This window comes from Nelumbo nucifera, chromosome 1 (genome assembly GCF_055504915.1).
Source record: "Nelumbo nucifera cultivar China Antique chromosome 1, China Antique-T2T, whole genome shotgun sequence".
NCBI classification, from domain to species: Eukaryota; Viridiplantae; Streptophyta; class Magnoliopsida; order Proteales; family Nelumbonaceae; genus Nelumbo; species Nelumbo nucifera.
The window spans coordinates 8,182,073-8,198,239 of record NC_142649.1 but is presented as its reverse complement, the minus strand read 5'-3'; the positions used below and the strand labels follow the sequence as shown (position 1 = coordinate 8,198,239).

The 16,167-nt window shown below is 37.6% G+C and overlaps 1 protein-coding gene across 2 annotated transcripts in view; it reads left to right on the top strand.

Annotated features, from left to right (window-relative positions):
* Positions 1 to 12,433: 12,433 nt before the first annotated feature.
* LOC104586818 (sister chromatid cohesion 1 protein 4) overlaps positions 12,434 to 16,167 on the top strand; it is a 38,878-nt gene continuing 35,144 nt past the window's right edge. For both annotated transcript variants that reach the window (XR_016084645.1, XM_010244182.3), the window contains exon 1: positions 12,434 to 13,105. Coding sequence is in view for 1 of the 2 variants with exons in the window: in XM_010244182.3 (XP_010242484.1) it covers positions 12,982 to 13,105 (124 nt within the window). In the remaining variant the exon portion in view is untranslated. The remainder of the gene's footprint in view (positions 13,106 to 16,167) is intronic.

Here is a 16,167-nt window from a genome sequence, read left to right as displayed (position 1 = left end):
ATTTCTTTAATAATATTGTTATTACTATATTTTATTATATTTTATCATTACTTTCTTATTAGTTTATTAGTATTCCATTATTTTAAAATTAATTTATTATTATTAATTAATATGATAGTATTTTTTATTACTTTAACATTATTATATTAAAGTGCTATTATTTCATTGATATTTAACTAATATCTTATTATTATTTAATTATTAATATATTATTATTATAGTAATATTTTATTCTTATTATATTTTATAATTAATATATTTATTATTAATTTAATAATACTTTATTTTTTATTAATATTTAGGGTTTGGGGGGCTTTTTGTCATAAGTTGTTTACTTTTTGACAAACTCTAGAATGGGAATCAGAACCCCATTGCCTAAAATGGCCATTCCCCCATACGGGGGAGATTTCAATTCCTAGCACCTATTCCAGGGAAAACAGACCCTTAAATTTTCTATTCCCTTATTCCCTTATTGTATCTATAGATATCAAAACTTCAACCTCCATACTTCCATTCTTTTTGTAACCATTGGTCAGATCTTCTCCTAACATTTTTATTGATTCAACTTCTGTGGTAAATACTATGAATCTATGATATAGCAGCAACGGTTAGAATAAGAACGCAAAAAGCTTACACCACATCTATTAGATCTCCCTTAAAAACATGCGCCAGGGGTTGATAGCATCTAATTAACTACTTGTCGAATATGTTGGTCATGTAGCACTTTAATTTGTTTAGTGCATGATGGCCACCTTTCTTTTTCTTCATGCCATGTACCCCCATTGTTTACTTACCCATTGAATTCTCACTAGGTTGACTTTCCTTGCTAAGTCTAGTTTCCACTCCTTGAACGGTCACCATTAAAATGATGTTGGAGATCTATTCAATGCATTGATGTTTTTCTACTACTATCCCGTTCCTCATCAAACCCATTCTTAATGTATCATAAGGTTGGACACTCTAATGGTGGAGCACCATTGAGAAGGTCAAAAACTTCAATGTTTCTTAAAGCAGTGTTCTACTTGAAGTCATTCCCTTAAGTAATTTATAGATCTATCCTATTTTATTAATTTTGAATTTTCAATGTTGGGCCTAACCATTTATATGCATGATGCATTCTAGATGGATATCGATTTATCTTTTCATGATAAACCTGGATAAAAGAGGAGGGTTGTGTCCGATTGGCACCCAACACTAAAACATTTTCCTAACTCTTATGATCATACCTTCTAATTTATACTTTAACCTTAGTGTAGTGTCAAATGGATAAGGGTATGTTAAGATGGTCCTCAAAAGTAACCCATTTCAACAATGGATATAACACTAATCAAAATGGAATGGCAATACATGCATGTAGCTATCTCCTTATAGTTGGGACAAGGCTTGGATGATGATGCATTCTAGACAATGTCATAGTAATGAATGGATGAGAGATCCATCGTATGGTAGCCCAAAATTTGCAGAAAACAATGCATTCTCCCAATGAAGGTGTTCACACCCAAGGAAGGATCCAAAGACTGTTCCCACTGAATATGGCGCAGTGCAGGATGGAGCAGAATCAGCAGTATTCTTCTCCAAGAATTTTGTCATTCGCAAGAAACAGCAAGATGGCACGTGAGCGCAGTTTCCTATCAATTCTTTCTCAAAGAGCTGATGCCAAGATCGAATCTTGACTTCTCCCACAACTGGAGATCGAACTGGATGTCTGGCGGTTGTAGGAAGGAGGCGACAAGAAAGATCTTTGCAGGGATTGCAGAAATTTTTCTTCTGTAATTTCAGCTCTAAAGAGGATCTGATTATATGATTCTTCTAAAGGCTGTCGCCCCCTCCTTCTTTTGTAAACCCAAAGGATCAGCTCCTAAACCAATTAGGAGTTGCTGATCCAAATCATATTTGGATCAGACCTCTATTTAGGTGATAAGGATAAACCCTTATCTTATCTGTAAATTAGATTAGCCTTCTCCTAATCTCATCAGGAGGTTTCTAGATCTGAATCATATTCAGATCTGGACTCTCTGAGTGGATAGGGTTAAGACCCTATCCTATCTGCTGATCCATCTCAGAATTCGCCCATATTTAACTTATTAAATAAGTCCAGTTCGAAATGGGCTTTAAGCCCATTAAGCTTATGTGCTCACTTAACCTTCCTAACTGCTGCCCAGTTGGGCTTCCTTGTATGGCATGGGACCCAAGCATTGATCTACACATCAGCCACATGGGTTCGGCCCAGCCTTTGTTACAAGGCCTGGCCGAATACACTGTTATGGACAGTGCACCCCCTGAAACCCATCAAATGGGCTCTATGGGCCCAACACTTACCCTAAGTGGTCCCTAGGCCAAGCCACCTTGTAACACCCAGGGACTGTGGGCAGATGCAAGATTAGCCCATCAGGTATTATCCTCAATGGTCTTACACTTAACCTCTCAGCACATAATGATCATACACTGCCTGACAAGAGAGGACATCTCACTCGGCTGTAAGGAACAATGTTGCACTCTCTACTTATATGGATCCCGGGAATTAAAACATTTTGCAAACATTTTAGAAACCATAATATATATATATATATATTTTTTATATCTCATATAAAATATACTTTGCAAAACAAATCTCAACGATTGAAATCGGCTGCCGGCAGTCTTGGTTTCCATCAGTGAGAGTGCATCCCCGATCATTACCTTTGTCCGACAAAGGGGTTAATCATGTCACTATGATCACCCACTCAGATGAATTCTCAGACTGTCCCAACATACCCAGATTTTGACCCCCGCTAAGGATCTCACTGATTGGTACATCAAAGACAGCCCAATCCGACACCCAGTGCAGTATCATAATCGAGTCTAGGGGTCGGGTGTAACTTTCCAGTTTTGCCCATTAATCTCCAAGGTCCAGGGCAATATTGGAAATCTGGTCCAGTTCAAATATTCAATTAATACTACACTATATGTGCTTAGGGTCTCACCCTGGCAGTTGAGACAGGCTACCCCAACCGACTTGGTAGCACAACGGTGTCAGCCTTATCAGGATAGGTCTCCCCAGACCAACCCACTAGCTGTGAACATTCTAAACTAACACGAGTCTTATTAAGTGTCCAGTTTAAGGGTATTACACAGAAACATACCAAGGGAACATGAATCAAATATGCACTTTTATTCATTTACAATAAACTCATAAAGTACATCATTCTGATTGAAGCTAAGGGCATACAAAACTGTCCAACAGCTCTCACTTGCACTTAGGTCCAATCAGGTACAAGCCAGAGTCTCATGCTTTCCACGTATTTCTCAAACACTTTCTGTGATAGTGGCATTTTCCGCTGACGCTACCTTCTGAATCAGGACGTCCCCTCTACCAACAATCTCCCGCAGTAATAACTGAGTCTTTCACCAGACAACTTAAAGGATGGTGGCTCCATTACCTAGCTCAAAAAGAAAGGGATTATATCCTTAATTATGTCAAAAGAGATGAAGATGGTGAAATGATCTTAAGTCAAGGCCAACCTATTCAGGATGCGGCAACTACTCTAGTCTTAAATATATTGAGTCATTTCATACGAAACTCTGATGATATGATAGAGAATATGCGAACAACTTATTAATCTTAGATGTAAAGCACTATTTGATTTTAGATGGTATAAAGATGTATTTTTGTCCAAAGTACATAGGTTAACCACCTCTAGACAAGATTACTGGAAGGAACAACTCATTTCGGCTCTCCCTCCATTGTTTATAGAAAAAGGTTAGAAATTACCTTATACATCTAGGTGGTGGTAGACTGTTATACCCTCACTATACATTTGGGTATTTAGTACAAGTAGTAAAACAAGTAGGCTTAGACCTATGCAATGATTTGCGCCTAAAAAGGCAAATTAAGAAAGAAAAATCTAACTCAAAAAAAGAGTTAGGAGCTTTTTGTTACCAATTTGGGGTAGTTCCCAAACCAACCAGCTCTACACCAATGCACAGGAAGAAAAAACCAAAGTTCTATAAGAAAAAATATAAAAAAAGAGCAAAGAAATCAAAGTATTCTAAAAGAAGAAAGAATACAAAACCCCTACATGCTTCAAATGTGGAAAAAAATGGACACTATGCTAATAAGTGTTTTAGAAACTCAAAGAAAATTCATGAGTTAGAAGAATATGAAAGGGAAGAAGAGGTAACTTCAGAAAGAGAATCTTTACCTCTTCAGAAACCCGTTGCAATGACATAGTCTGCACTTGTAAAAATGAAACGAGTATGGAAGAAGAATCAGAAAGTGTTAATATGCTTTCATTAGATGAAAAACACCTTTTAGAAATCCTAGAAGAAATTTCTTATGAAGAAATGAGAAAAAAGCATTTGCTCATAGCAATGCAAAATAAAGAAAATGATAAAAAACAAAAATCTAAAAGATTGTTTACAACAGAAAATATAATCTTATATGATGAAATTATGAAGAAAGCTTGGGCCAATACCTCACGACCTCCCACTCTAATAGATCTTAAGTAAGATGTCAATGATATTAAGAAGGAAGTCAAGATACTAAAGTCTAGAGTTGAACAACTAGAATCTTATAGGTATTTGACGGATCAATCCGAGAAGATGTTAGAAGTCAAACCTGTAGAATTCATAGGGGAGGAAGAAGAATTTATATACTCTATTGAAGAAGTTAAGTATAATAAATGGTATTCAAAGGTAACCATTCGAATTAAAGATTTTAGCTTTTCAACCATAACCTTAATTGATTAAGGAGCAGATATAAATTGTATTAGGGAAGGACCTTCCAAATACTTTGAGAAAACTTCTAACAGGTGAACGCTGCTGATGGAAGAAAACTGGAGATCAAATACAAAATCCCTATGGCTCATATCTGTAACCAAGGAACTTGCCTAAAAACCATGTTTCTCGTGGTCAGGGACTTACAGCAAGATGCCATTTTGGGAGCACCATTCTTATTGTCAATTCCACCCTCTCAAATAAAATCCATAGGAATTACCACTACCATAGGAGAAATCTTAATCACCTATAAATTCTATCAGAAACCCAAAATTACTACAATAAATACTCTAAAAGAGAGTTTAAAATTTAAAGTCAAATTTATCTCTGAATTACAGACAGAGGTAAAAGAAAAACAATTGGTTAAATCACTTACTGAGCCAAAAACCCAATTGGAAATTGTGAACTTCCAATCAAAAGTAGAAAAAGAAATATGTGCCAAAACTCCTAGTGCATTTTCACATAGAAAGAAGCACATGGTGGAACTCCCTTATGAAGAAAAATTTAGCGAAGCTAAAATCTCCACTAAGGCCTGACCCATTCAAATGAATAGCAGATTATTAGAAATTTGTAAAAAAGAAATCCTAGAGTTATTATCTAAAGGTCTAATTAGGCCAAGTAAATCCCCTTGGAGTTGCCCAGCATTTTATGTAGAAAATGCTACAAAAATTGGAAGAGGAGTACCAAGGTTGGTAATAAACTATAAGCTGATGTATCGATTTTTTGGGCTAAGTACCTCGTCATTTGGTCTTCTTCCAAGTGGCCAATGACTCAGAGGTCGAAGTGGAGAACTTTTGTTGGATGTGGACCTGGATGCGGAGCTGACCAGGCCGGACTGCCTGTGAGGTGCCGGGCTGACCAGGTGTTAAGCTGCCTGTGATGTGTCGAGATGCCTGTGAGGTGCCAAGCTGCCTAGGTGGTGAGCTGCCTGTGAGGCGCCAGGCTGACTAGGTGCAGGGCTGCCTGTGAGGTGTCGAGTTGCCTGTGAGGCGCCAGGCTGATCAGGTGTAGGGTTGCTTGTGAGGTGCCGAGCTGGATTGATGAGCTTCGTTGCTCTTTAGAGATCTGCAAGGAACCAAATGTCAGAGGACCCAGGGTGGCTAACCTGATGAGGTCGCTCCAATGCTTAAGTCAGTTCTCTCATAGTAGACTGCGAGCTAAAGATCACAAAGTCTGAGAGCTAGAACTTGCTTACTTGCTTCTGTCATTGGGGTTGGTGCCTTTATATAGGCCTTGTTCATGTACCGCCCCCGAGATCTCCGGGAGGTTGTGTCTAACTGGTTCGAGATCCTCGGAGGTAACTGTCATGCACGTTGACCATCTTCTAGAACGAGGGCCAACCTCCAAGGATCGTGGGGTATGCATGCTGAATTTGTCGGCGAGCACGTTTCGCAGGTTGCCAGGTCGGCGCCATCAATTTGGCAAGTTGTTTCCTGAGTGGTTTCGGGTGTCACCTAGTTGTTATGAGGTGCCATGTGTCACAATGTCATTGGAGGGCCAAATCCACCCTCATCATAAGCCATTAAACAAAGCTCTAAGATGGATTAGGTATCCTATTCCTAATAAATAGGATTTAATAAATCGATTATACGATGCAGAAATATTCTCCAAATTTAACCTAAAATCAAGATATTGGCAAATACAGATACATGAAAAAAACAGATACAAGACTGTCTTTACAGTTTCCTTTGGGCATTATGAATGAAATGTTATGCCATTTGGCTTAAAAACGCCTCTTCAGAGTTTCAAAGAATTATGAATGAAATATTTAATCCTTACACCCAATTCATAATAGTCTGCATAGATGATGTTTTAGTATACTCTCCATCATTAAAATCACATTGGAAACATTTAAATATCTTCTTAAGGATTATGAAAGAGAATGACTTAGTAGTATCATCCAGAAAGATGAACCTGTTCCAGACAGAGATTAGATTTCTAGGATATCAAATATCCAATGGAAAAATAGTGCCCATCCAAAGGGTAATAGAATTTGTTGATAAATTCCCTAATGAGCTTAAGGAGAAAACCCAACTCCAGAGATTCTTAGGAGGCTTAAATTATGTAGCAGACTATTATAAGGACCTAGCCAAAGATCGCCAATTATTACAAAAAAGACTCAGGAAAAACCCTCTAGAATGGAATGAGCAATTCACTCAAACAATAAAAAGGGTAAAGCAGAGAGTAAAAACCCTTTCTTGCCTCAATATTCCTCACCCTGAAATTCCTAAAATTGTTGAAATGAATGCGAGTGAGGTAGGATATGGAGGAATCCTAAAACAAAATAGGAATGGTAAGGATGAAATTATCTGATTTACCTTTGGAACCTATAATGAAACCCAACAGAAATACTCCACCATCAAAAAAGAAATGCTTAGCATTGTCCTATGCATCAGTAAATTTCAAGGTGATTTAATAAATCTGTGAAAGAAATTCTAAAAAAGGATGTTAAAAACTTGGTTTCAAAATAGATTTTTGCAAGATGACAAACTATTTTACCAGTTTTTTATTTTAAAATTAAGTATATTAAAAGATTTGATAATGCTTTGCCAAATTTCTTGACCAGGGAGTTCCTTCAAGGACATCTAATAAAAGATGGCTAGCAAGAGACAAGATCTCCCTCCAAGTCCTAATCAAAAGGCACTCTAGAAGGACTAATCAGTCCAGCCTACAAACTTATCAGTTCAAGTCAAGCTCTAGGACTAATCAGTCCCCTAACGTTTCTCTCTTAATTAAGGAATCTTCTCCGACAATCGATGAGGCTAATTCTAGCCAATGCATAACTAATTCAATAGAATTTGTAGTAACAATATCTTAAGAAGAAGCATCAGCGGTATCCTTTCATGCAAACCCAGAAGGGGCCTTCTAGCATCTCGCCTTAGAATACCTCGACGATAATCAAGTATGTGGTCTTAACAAAGACAAAAAATACTATGAAGAAATTCTCCTTCATACATGCTCTACTAGAATCCAACACTACTACAGAGATCCCAACAAATCAGAGATAGCTTATTCAAAGCTAGTAATTGTTAAATTTATGACAAAGGCATCATGGGGAGATTCCAGCAAACCAAGATCCAACCCCAAGCCAATAGATAACCTAGAATGTTTAATTATTAGGACTATAAGATGCTTGGTATAGAGTGTTCTTGGTCCAGAAATCCATCTTCAAGCATTCATGGTTCTTTCGATTTTTTGAAGAATTTCAGGGGCCATATCTAGATTGGGTCAATGTTTGGTGGACTACGTGGGGAGCATCAAACGTCATCTTCTCCCCAAAAGAAATTACTAGACAAATACTCACACTTTGGACAAGGAAGAAGTTACTTAGAATTTGATCATGTAAAACTGTTTGAATTGTTCAAAACATATTGCCTCCCTTGGATTTTGAAATGGAAATATCATCTAGACACCTCTTTGATGCCCCTGACAATTGAAATGATTATTGAAATTAAATGGTGGGACAAATTTGATCTCACAATTTCCCTCAAGGCAGTAGAAGAAGATGACGTCTTTCAGGCCCTATTTAAATCCTACATGGAAAAGCTTAAAAGCAAATTCCCTGACCTCAACCCCATTGAGCTCGAAGGGATGTCTCTTCAATTCACGAAAAAAATGGAAGAAAAAAACAAGGGAATCTCAAAAGATATAGAAACTGAAAGTGTCCAGTCTCTCAATCCCCACTAAGGGATAATCATAAAAGGAATCTTATTGTTAACAGACAGCTTTCCACTAAAAGGTTTGCTCTTATCTTCAATAGTAAAGATTCGTTGAAGATAAAAGAAGCATCTCTATCTCATCACTTTGTCTAAAAAAGACAAAAGCAGTACAACAGGCATCTCAAATGGATGCTCTCAAGATAAGTTCGAATCCAAAAAAGAGATATCTCGAAGTTGCACTCCTATCTATAAATAAGGATCAATTCTCAGGAAAAGGGCGTGCTGAAGTTATCCGAGTGTTCAAGAGTCCAATAGTCATAACTCCTTGAGTGTTCTTAAGTCTTTCTTGTAATCTTTGTTGTGAAAACCCTTGAGTGAGAATTTTGTAACCTTTTAGTAATATTGCTTACTAAAGTTCTTTGTACTAAAGCTCTGTAAGTGTTCTACAACTGTACTTTACCTTAAGTATTTTCTATGTTTAGAGTTACATTTTAGTCTAGATTTTTGCCGAAGCTTTTATTCTACTTTACTGTTTTTTGCATATGCATATTGCTATATTCCATTTTAGTATTAGAGCCAAAACCCTACAAGAATCAGGATTATTAAATCATTAGATACTGTCTAGAACCTTTGGCTAGAACACAAAGCTGTATTGCCCCCCATCCCCCGGAGAGATCACTTGGCTAGAACCCAAATTGTTAGACTAGTCACCTAACAGTTCCCCCAAGGCTAGAAGAACCCTTGCACCTAGGGTGAAGTCGCTTTTGGTGAAAGGCCATTGAAGTTGATTACCTGTTAACGGTTAAGGGGAAGGATAAGATGAGGAGATTGTTTAGGTTAGGATCTAGTAATGGAAATAATCCTAAGGAATGTAGTACAAGCTCATCCCTTACGAAGTCTATGTCTATAAAAAACATGGAAGAAATAAATTATAGTAATATCGATATGTAAAGCCAATTTAGAAAATAAATCAATTTCAGAAAAGAGATTGGAAGAGTTTGGGGTAACGTTTAATATATAGAGTCTAGCGAGATGAGATAGACTCTCATTCTAGCTTTTAGTAATTGAAATCTACTCCATTAAAGAATAAAGGCCTAAGGATGGACTATCCTTCAATGTAGGAGAAATTAACTTGGAAGGTAATTCTAACCACCTAGCTATTAAGCTAATATACAGGTGAGTTGGCTTTATACCACTTGTTGCCCAGATAGCCTAACTCAAGAGGGGGTGAATTGGGTACTAAAAAGATTTTCCCCTGTAGGCTTGGCACTATGAAGATGGTCTAAGTTTTGGAGATAATGAGTAGGATGTTGGGAAGGATAATGATGTTAGAGACAAGACTAGTTTAGAGAGATAAAAATGGAAATCTCAGGAAATAAAGGACAGGGTGATACTAGGGTTAGAGAGGTTAGAAAATGACTCAAGTATGAGTAGAATGAATTATTATGAAGGCCAAAATAGTGGAATCAATGAAAAGGTCTCTCTTTTTCACATTATGAACCATGTTATTTATAGATGAGGAGAGGGCTCACTTCATGCACGGGCAAGAATTCTAGAATATTCCCTAGGTGGTCAAGAGCTTTCTAAGGATTGAGAATTTTAGAATATTCTTTAGGTAGTTAAGTATTTTAGAATTTTAGAATATATTCGCTTTGATTCTCATGCCCGTAATCTCCTACTAGCTATGTGTCATCTTTGGGGAGACAATATCTGTTGTCCAATCAACATTTTAGTTATTTTGTTCCTTGAGCTATAGTTTCACTTTTTTTTTTTTTTTTGCTTTTGTCTTGTGTATCATGAAAGGCATATGTGGTTCATAGAACGTCTGCAACTAGCCTCTATGAGAAGAGTTTGCAGTTTTGTTCAGGAGAGTGAGTACTACTAGCTATGTAACTAGTCATGTTATTATGGCTAGTCCGCAATGATACTTTAGTATTATATAAGTATATCCTCCCTGCTCAAGAGTGGGTTTGCCCAATATTTTGCAAAAATCAGCTTGATTATAAATACCAATTAACCCCCAAAATCCTGAGGAATTTTTGAAAAAAAAAATAGTGCATAGAATTCTAAGGGTGGTCAAAGGGAAATTTGTGGTTCATAGAACTTGGGGGTCTTTTTGGTAATTTTGAGTGTGGTCGTGACAGTGGGGGGGTATGGTCTTCAAAAGTAGAGGGATTTCTACGAGTATTTTGGAAATTTGATTTTCAATGTGTATCGCAAACACAATAACTAATCATCAAACTTTTGGGCTTTCTGTCAGTTGCATTAAATTGTGGCGAAACTTTTTGAATATCTAATGATGGCAATTAAATATGCGAAGCGTTGTTCGTGACTTAATGGGTATAAAAGAATAAGAAAGAAGAATCTAAGACAAAAATAATCCTCTTGTTTCTAAAAAAGACATCTGGTCCATAACAACATTTTCTCATTCCACCAATTTTTATCCATTCTACAATAAAAACTTTATTATTGGAGAGAATGAACAATAGAACCATTCGTGGCCTATAATGGTAGCTCTTGTGCTTGAAATTTTAATTTGTTTTATGTGCAATATAAGTTAGTTTTCTAATGTTTTGATTCAAAATGGTCGTAGGGTTGCAACTTGGTCCAATCTAAGCTTTTTCACTAGTTGGGCATGGATCTTTGGGCAGCAGGTTGAAGCCACAAATACTTACATAAATACATGCCAATGATGTAAAATGAATATTAGACACAAAGCCGGATTTTTTGCCGGGTTATGAGTGTAAATCCTTAGTTCAAGTCCAACAACTTACATTTTATTCAAAATATGCACACATTTAATTAATCAATATATACATTAAAGAGATGTAAGTCTTTTTTGTTAGCATACATACATGCCAAAGGGGTTATAAAGTCTTTTTATTAGCATTTGTAGTGATTTAGTGATCCAAGTGGGTTGTAAAAATAGGTCGGGTTGTTGAATGGTTCCATCCAGTTCTATGGTCTAACCATCGGATCTACTCCAAAATTGGGCCATATTATATGTGCGTTGGTGTTGGCTGTTGGGTTAAATTCGTTTCGGGCCTGGATTGATAAATTCGGGTTTGGCCTCCCAACATATGCAAGCAGCCTTAGGGTCGGGCCTGGGTTGATCTCCACCCGACGCAATCCTAAATGGTCAATAAATGGCGCCGCATGTGCGGACGTCACTCCTGGGTAAGTTGCTTAAGATAACTTGCTCAGATTTTTTCCTTTCGCCACGCGGCGTCTGTACGATAAGCAGCTCGAACTATTGTCATTCGTTGGTTGTTAACAACCAAAGTCCAAAATTACCACTGCATAGTTTTTCAACGGTTCGTGCATTTATCCACCACCCGAGCTGGCATTTTCAAAATACGAAAGGATATTTTCGTCCATGAAAAGTGAGGGCAGGACAACCTGTGCCCAACGAACAGTTTTTTCGGGGTCACGGAAGACGGAAGGTCCTAAATTAATGATAAGATTGAGAGAGAGAGAGAGAGAGAGAGAAATTCCTGTTGAGATTCAGATTTCGGACAAACTACTTTTGGCGGAGACGATTTTTACGTTTCCACTCGTCTCATAAAATCTCGTGCAACCAAACAGCCCGCGGGGCGCGAGTTGCGTATTACACACTCCAAAGTCCAAAGTCGAAACCACCCGTTATGGTTTTCCGGTTCCCACTTTCCATCCACCATGTGGAAAAGTATAACGTGGGGCTCACATATGATAGTGCAATGGGACTGGAGTCTATTGTAGACAACGACTGGCCATTTGATGCACTTGACTATCGTGGAGCCCACTATTTATTTCGATCTGAAGTCCGTTACGTGTTGATTGTACTTTTTGCACAGAGTGGCACGTTGTACAGTATCATACAATGAGTGTTGCGACGCGCGATCAATACCGTTCCAACGTTCAAAATTTCAGCAGCAATATCTCGCAAAGAGAGATATCGGGCTTTCGCGGACAAAATATCGAAATTCAAAATTCCGATTTTCGAGGGTATAAATCTGTTTACATTTTGGAAAAATCTCTCTCTAGATTCTCTCTCTCCTGTCTTCCCTCTCTGTTCCTTGCAGGCAATTTAGCTTCGCAACTTCAACTCAGTTGGAAGTTCCCGATCTTGACTCGGTACGGACACCTGAAAACTCTGGTTCTGTTTTCTGTGCCTTGGTTTTGAGCTACGGTGGGTCTATGTGATCTGGGAATTGAGGTTCTGCACCGATACTAGGGTTTCGAATGCTGAGAATTGAGGGAATTCATCAACAACTTCGCTGCAACACTGGGGGTTCGAGTGTTCGCGGGTATGGTTGCGTAGAGGTTTGATTCCGTGGTAGCAATGCTGAATTTGGAGTTTTTTCTGGAGTTGGTTTGATTTGTTTTCTCAGTTCTGGAATTTTTGGGCTTGAAGGTGATGTGAGAGCTGGGAGTCTCTAGGGTTTAGCATTTGTTGAGAATTCTACATTTTTTGAGCTTGGGATCTCAAGGTTTGGGCGGTGGAAGAAGTTGGAGTGGAATTTGGAGTTGTTGAGAGTTTGGTGCTTTGGATGGGTTTTTAGGGTTTGTTCTGTGAGCTGCGAAGAAAATGTTTTATTCGCAGTTTATTTTGGCCAAGAAAGGGCCGCTTGGAACGATATGGATTGCGGCGCATTTGGAGAGAAAACTGCGAAAGAATCAGGTTGCTGATACTGATATTGGTGTTTCAGTAGGTTAGTATCATTTCTAATCTTGTGCTTTAGCTTGTTAGCTTTGATTTTTTTCGTCTTACTTTAAAATCAGCAATGAGAAGCTTTTGAAGCTTATCAATTTATTTGCCCCTTCCTTTTACTTCTTTTAAGCTTGAGGCTTGGAGTAGAATTGCTTAAAAGCAGAGGTTAATTTTCTGTCAAATCTACAGAGTTCCTCTCAAACTTGTATACTAAAATTTTAGTATATTTTAATTGTGTGCTCGTGCTATTCAGTTTCAGTTGCCAAACGGCTACAGGGAACTGTTTTGGACGGATCCTTTAACTTTTGACAATAAATATTGATTTTTAGTTTCCGTGGATGTGTTGATATAAATACATGCGAAGACCTCAATTTGTTGTCTGTTGCATGAGGACAGAAAATGTGTTTAGAAGACCCTAACTAGGTGCAGCTTGTATAAGATGGACTGCTCTTAGCTAGTGAACGTAAACGTGCAAATTATTTATTTTTGTTGCCACTTAAAAACAAAATGAAATTTTGTTGCTTAACAAACGTCTTTCACCAGGCTTCGTTGAGTATTTCCTGGTAGCATTTATTATATGGAATTACTAGGAAGGGATAGTTTAGGATAGATAAAGTAATGAGAGCTTCCCAATCAGATCTGTGGAAAGAGGTCATACAACACCAGTGGTTCAACAAATCAGAGACATACCTCTTTGCAATGAGAGGACCGTAATTTACTTTCTTAAAGGATTTTACTGGGGAGTTTGATAGAAATAATCCTGAACCCACTACTTATCTCTATGGATTTGTTAATCATGTTTGAATAGAAATGCAAAAATAAAGCGGAATGCGATGAACTCCAGAATTCTGCTCAAGAGAGGAATTCCAAATTGCTAAAATTGGCAGAATTGCATCTTTAAAATCTACATGTTTTTAAATCAAATCTATTATCAAATTGCTGCCAACATAGAAAATGGATTCTTTTGGGGCATTCCAAATGCAACTTTTTCTACAATGTTGAAATGAGTGGGACAGCTATAAATTCTAGAATCAGAAATAAGCATACTCATAGGAATATACGAATAGCCTCAATAGGTGAAAAAATGAGGGAAAGTAGATTAAGATGGTTTGGTCATGTGCAGAAAAGATCACCTACAGCATGAAAAAGATGTTACCTATTGCAAGTTGAAGGGTATAGAAGGAGTACCGGCCAAAACAGCTATAGGTTGAAGTAGTAACTGTGAAATGGTTTGAGGGCCTATAATTTAGCAATGAATATGACACTGAACAAGCAGAATAGCAGAAGAGGATTCACATAGCCGACTCTATATGGTTGGGCCAACACTTTATTGAGTTAAGGTGAGTTGTCTTATTTTTATTGTGAAAAAGTAGCATGAGTTATTTCATTGAAAGATAAGATGTTAACATTAAGATAGTAACTCCTGAAATGGAAAAGAATTTCTAACCATAGACAAATTATCACAAAATGAGCCTTGCACACCTATATTGCCTATATATGACATAGAAGGTGGATATAGAATGATATTCACGTACCCCTGTGCCTTTTCCAACTTGTGCCATTTGGTCTTGAGCTGTGCCACCTCAACTTAAAAGCTTTTTGTTGAGAGGTAGTGCACTTAAAAATTAATACTTGTGAGGTCTTGGAAAAGTGAAGACCTAACTGATGTCTCTCTTCACATTTGTTTTTTTGTAAAGCAAATGATGAATAGCTATGGTAATGCCTCACTTATCTCCTGCCTCTGTACTTCTAATATTTGGGAGCATGTTTTTCTCCTTTTGGTTCCAAGTGGTTTCATTTGGGAAATGTAGGATGTCTGCTTGAAGAATCCTTCTTCAACCTCTCTAAGAGAAGAGGGGAAATTCTTTGGAAATGAATTAGAGCAGCTACTTTTAGGGGAGGAAAGAAATGCCAGAATTTTTAAGGAAGTGTGCAAGGCCAAAAGAAATTCTCTTTGACAACTGTGTCATAAGCACATTGGATGAATACTCTGCCACTTTTTGATGCTTTCTCCTCGTATGATACATTGAGGGGCTGACTAAATCTTCCTCAACCAAAACTTTATATCCATCTTCTTGGTTTCTTCCTAATGAAATTCAGGTTAAGCTTAATTTTGATGGCAGTAGCTTAGGCAATTAAAGAAGATCGAAACTTATTGGTGGAAGGGGATTCCTAGACAGTTGTGTTGATGTTATAATAAATTTTTGTGAGGACAGTGATAAGCAGCAAGTAGAATTCTGAGGTGGGTGGTGGAGCATTTTGACAGGGTGGCTAACCTTAAGATAAACTTTGCTAAAAGCTGCATTAGCTGGGGTCTATGTGTGTTCCTAGCTTCTTTTGCTGGAATCCTAAATTGTTCTTTTAGTTAGTGGCCTATGAGTTACTTGGGTATAATGTTAGGGACCAATTCAAAAGAGAGTAGATTCTGGAACCCTTTCATAGAGAGATTTAAGAAGAAACTGCATCTCCTTAGGCGGTAGAATAACCTTAATAAAATCCACTCTGGTAAACCTTCCAATCTACTACTTGTCAGTCTTTAGGTTTCCATAGAAGATTGCAAAGACGAGGGGTTTCTTATGGGAACTGAGAGAAGGAAAAATGGACCACTTGGAAATATTGGAACTATGAATTTGGTGCTCTTGGGGTAAATGGTTGTGGAGGTTGCCTATTGAAAGTGAAAGGTTATTGTGGAGTAAAGTGGTGGTAAGTGTTCATGGGACATTGGGTAATGGTTGGGATGTAGGTATATCACATTGGGCTACTTTGGCTTCCTCACTGAAGGCTACACATGGTATTCATCCAAAATTTCATAATTTTATATGGTATTATGCTTGTTTAGGAATACAATTAGACTTTGGAAAGACTTATGGGCAAGGTTCAAAGTATCGATACGATACACATTTCGGCCGTATCGTATTAGTACTTAGAAACGGCCGAAACACCTTATTTTAGTTTTTTTTTCAAAGTTTGGTTTTTTGGGAAGCCTAGAACGTGTTTTTTATGATTAAAAAAAGTTGGGGGTCCAAAACACCTGGAAACAGGCATTTCAGACCGTATCTTTTT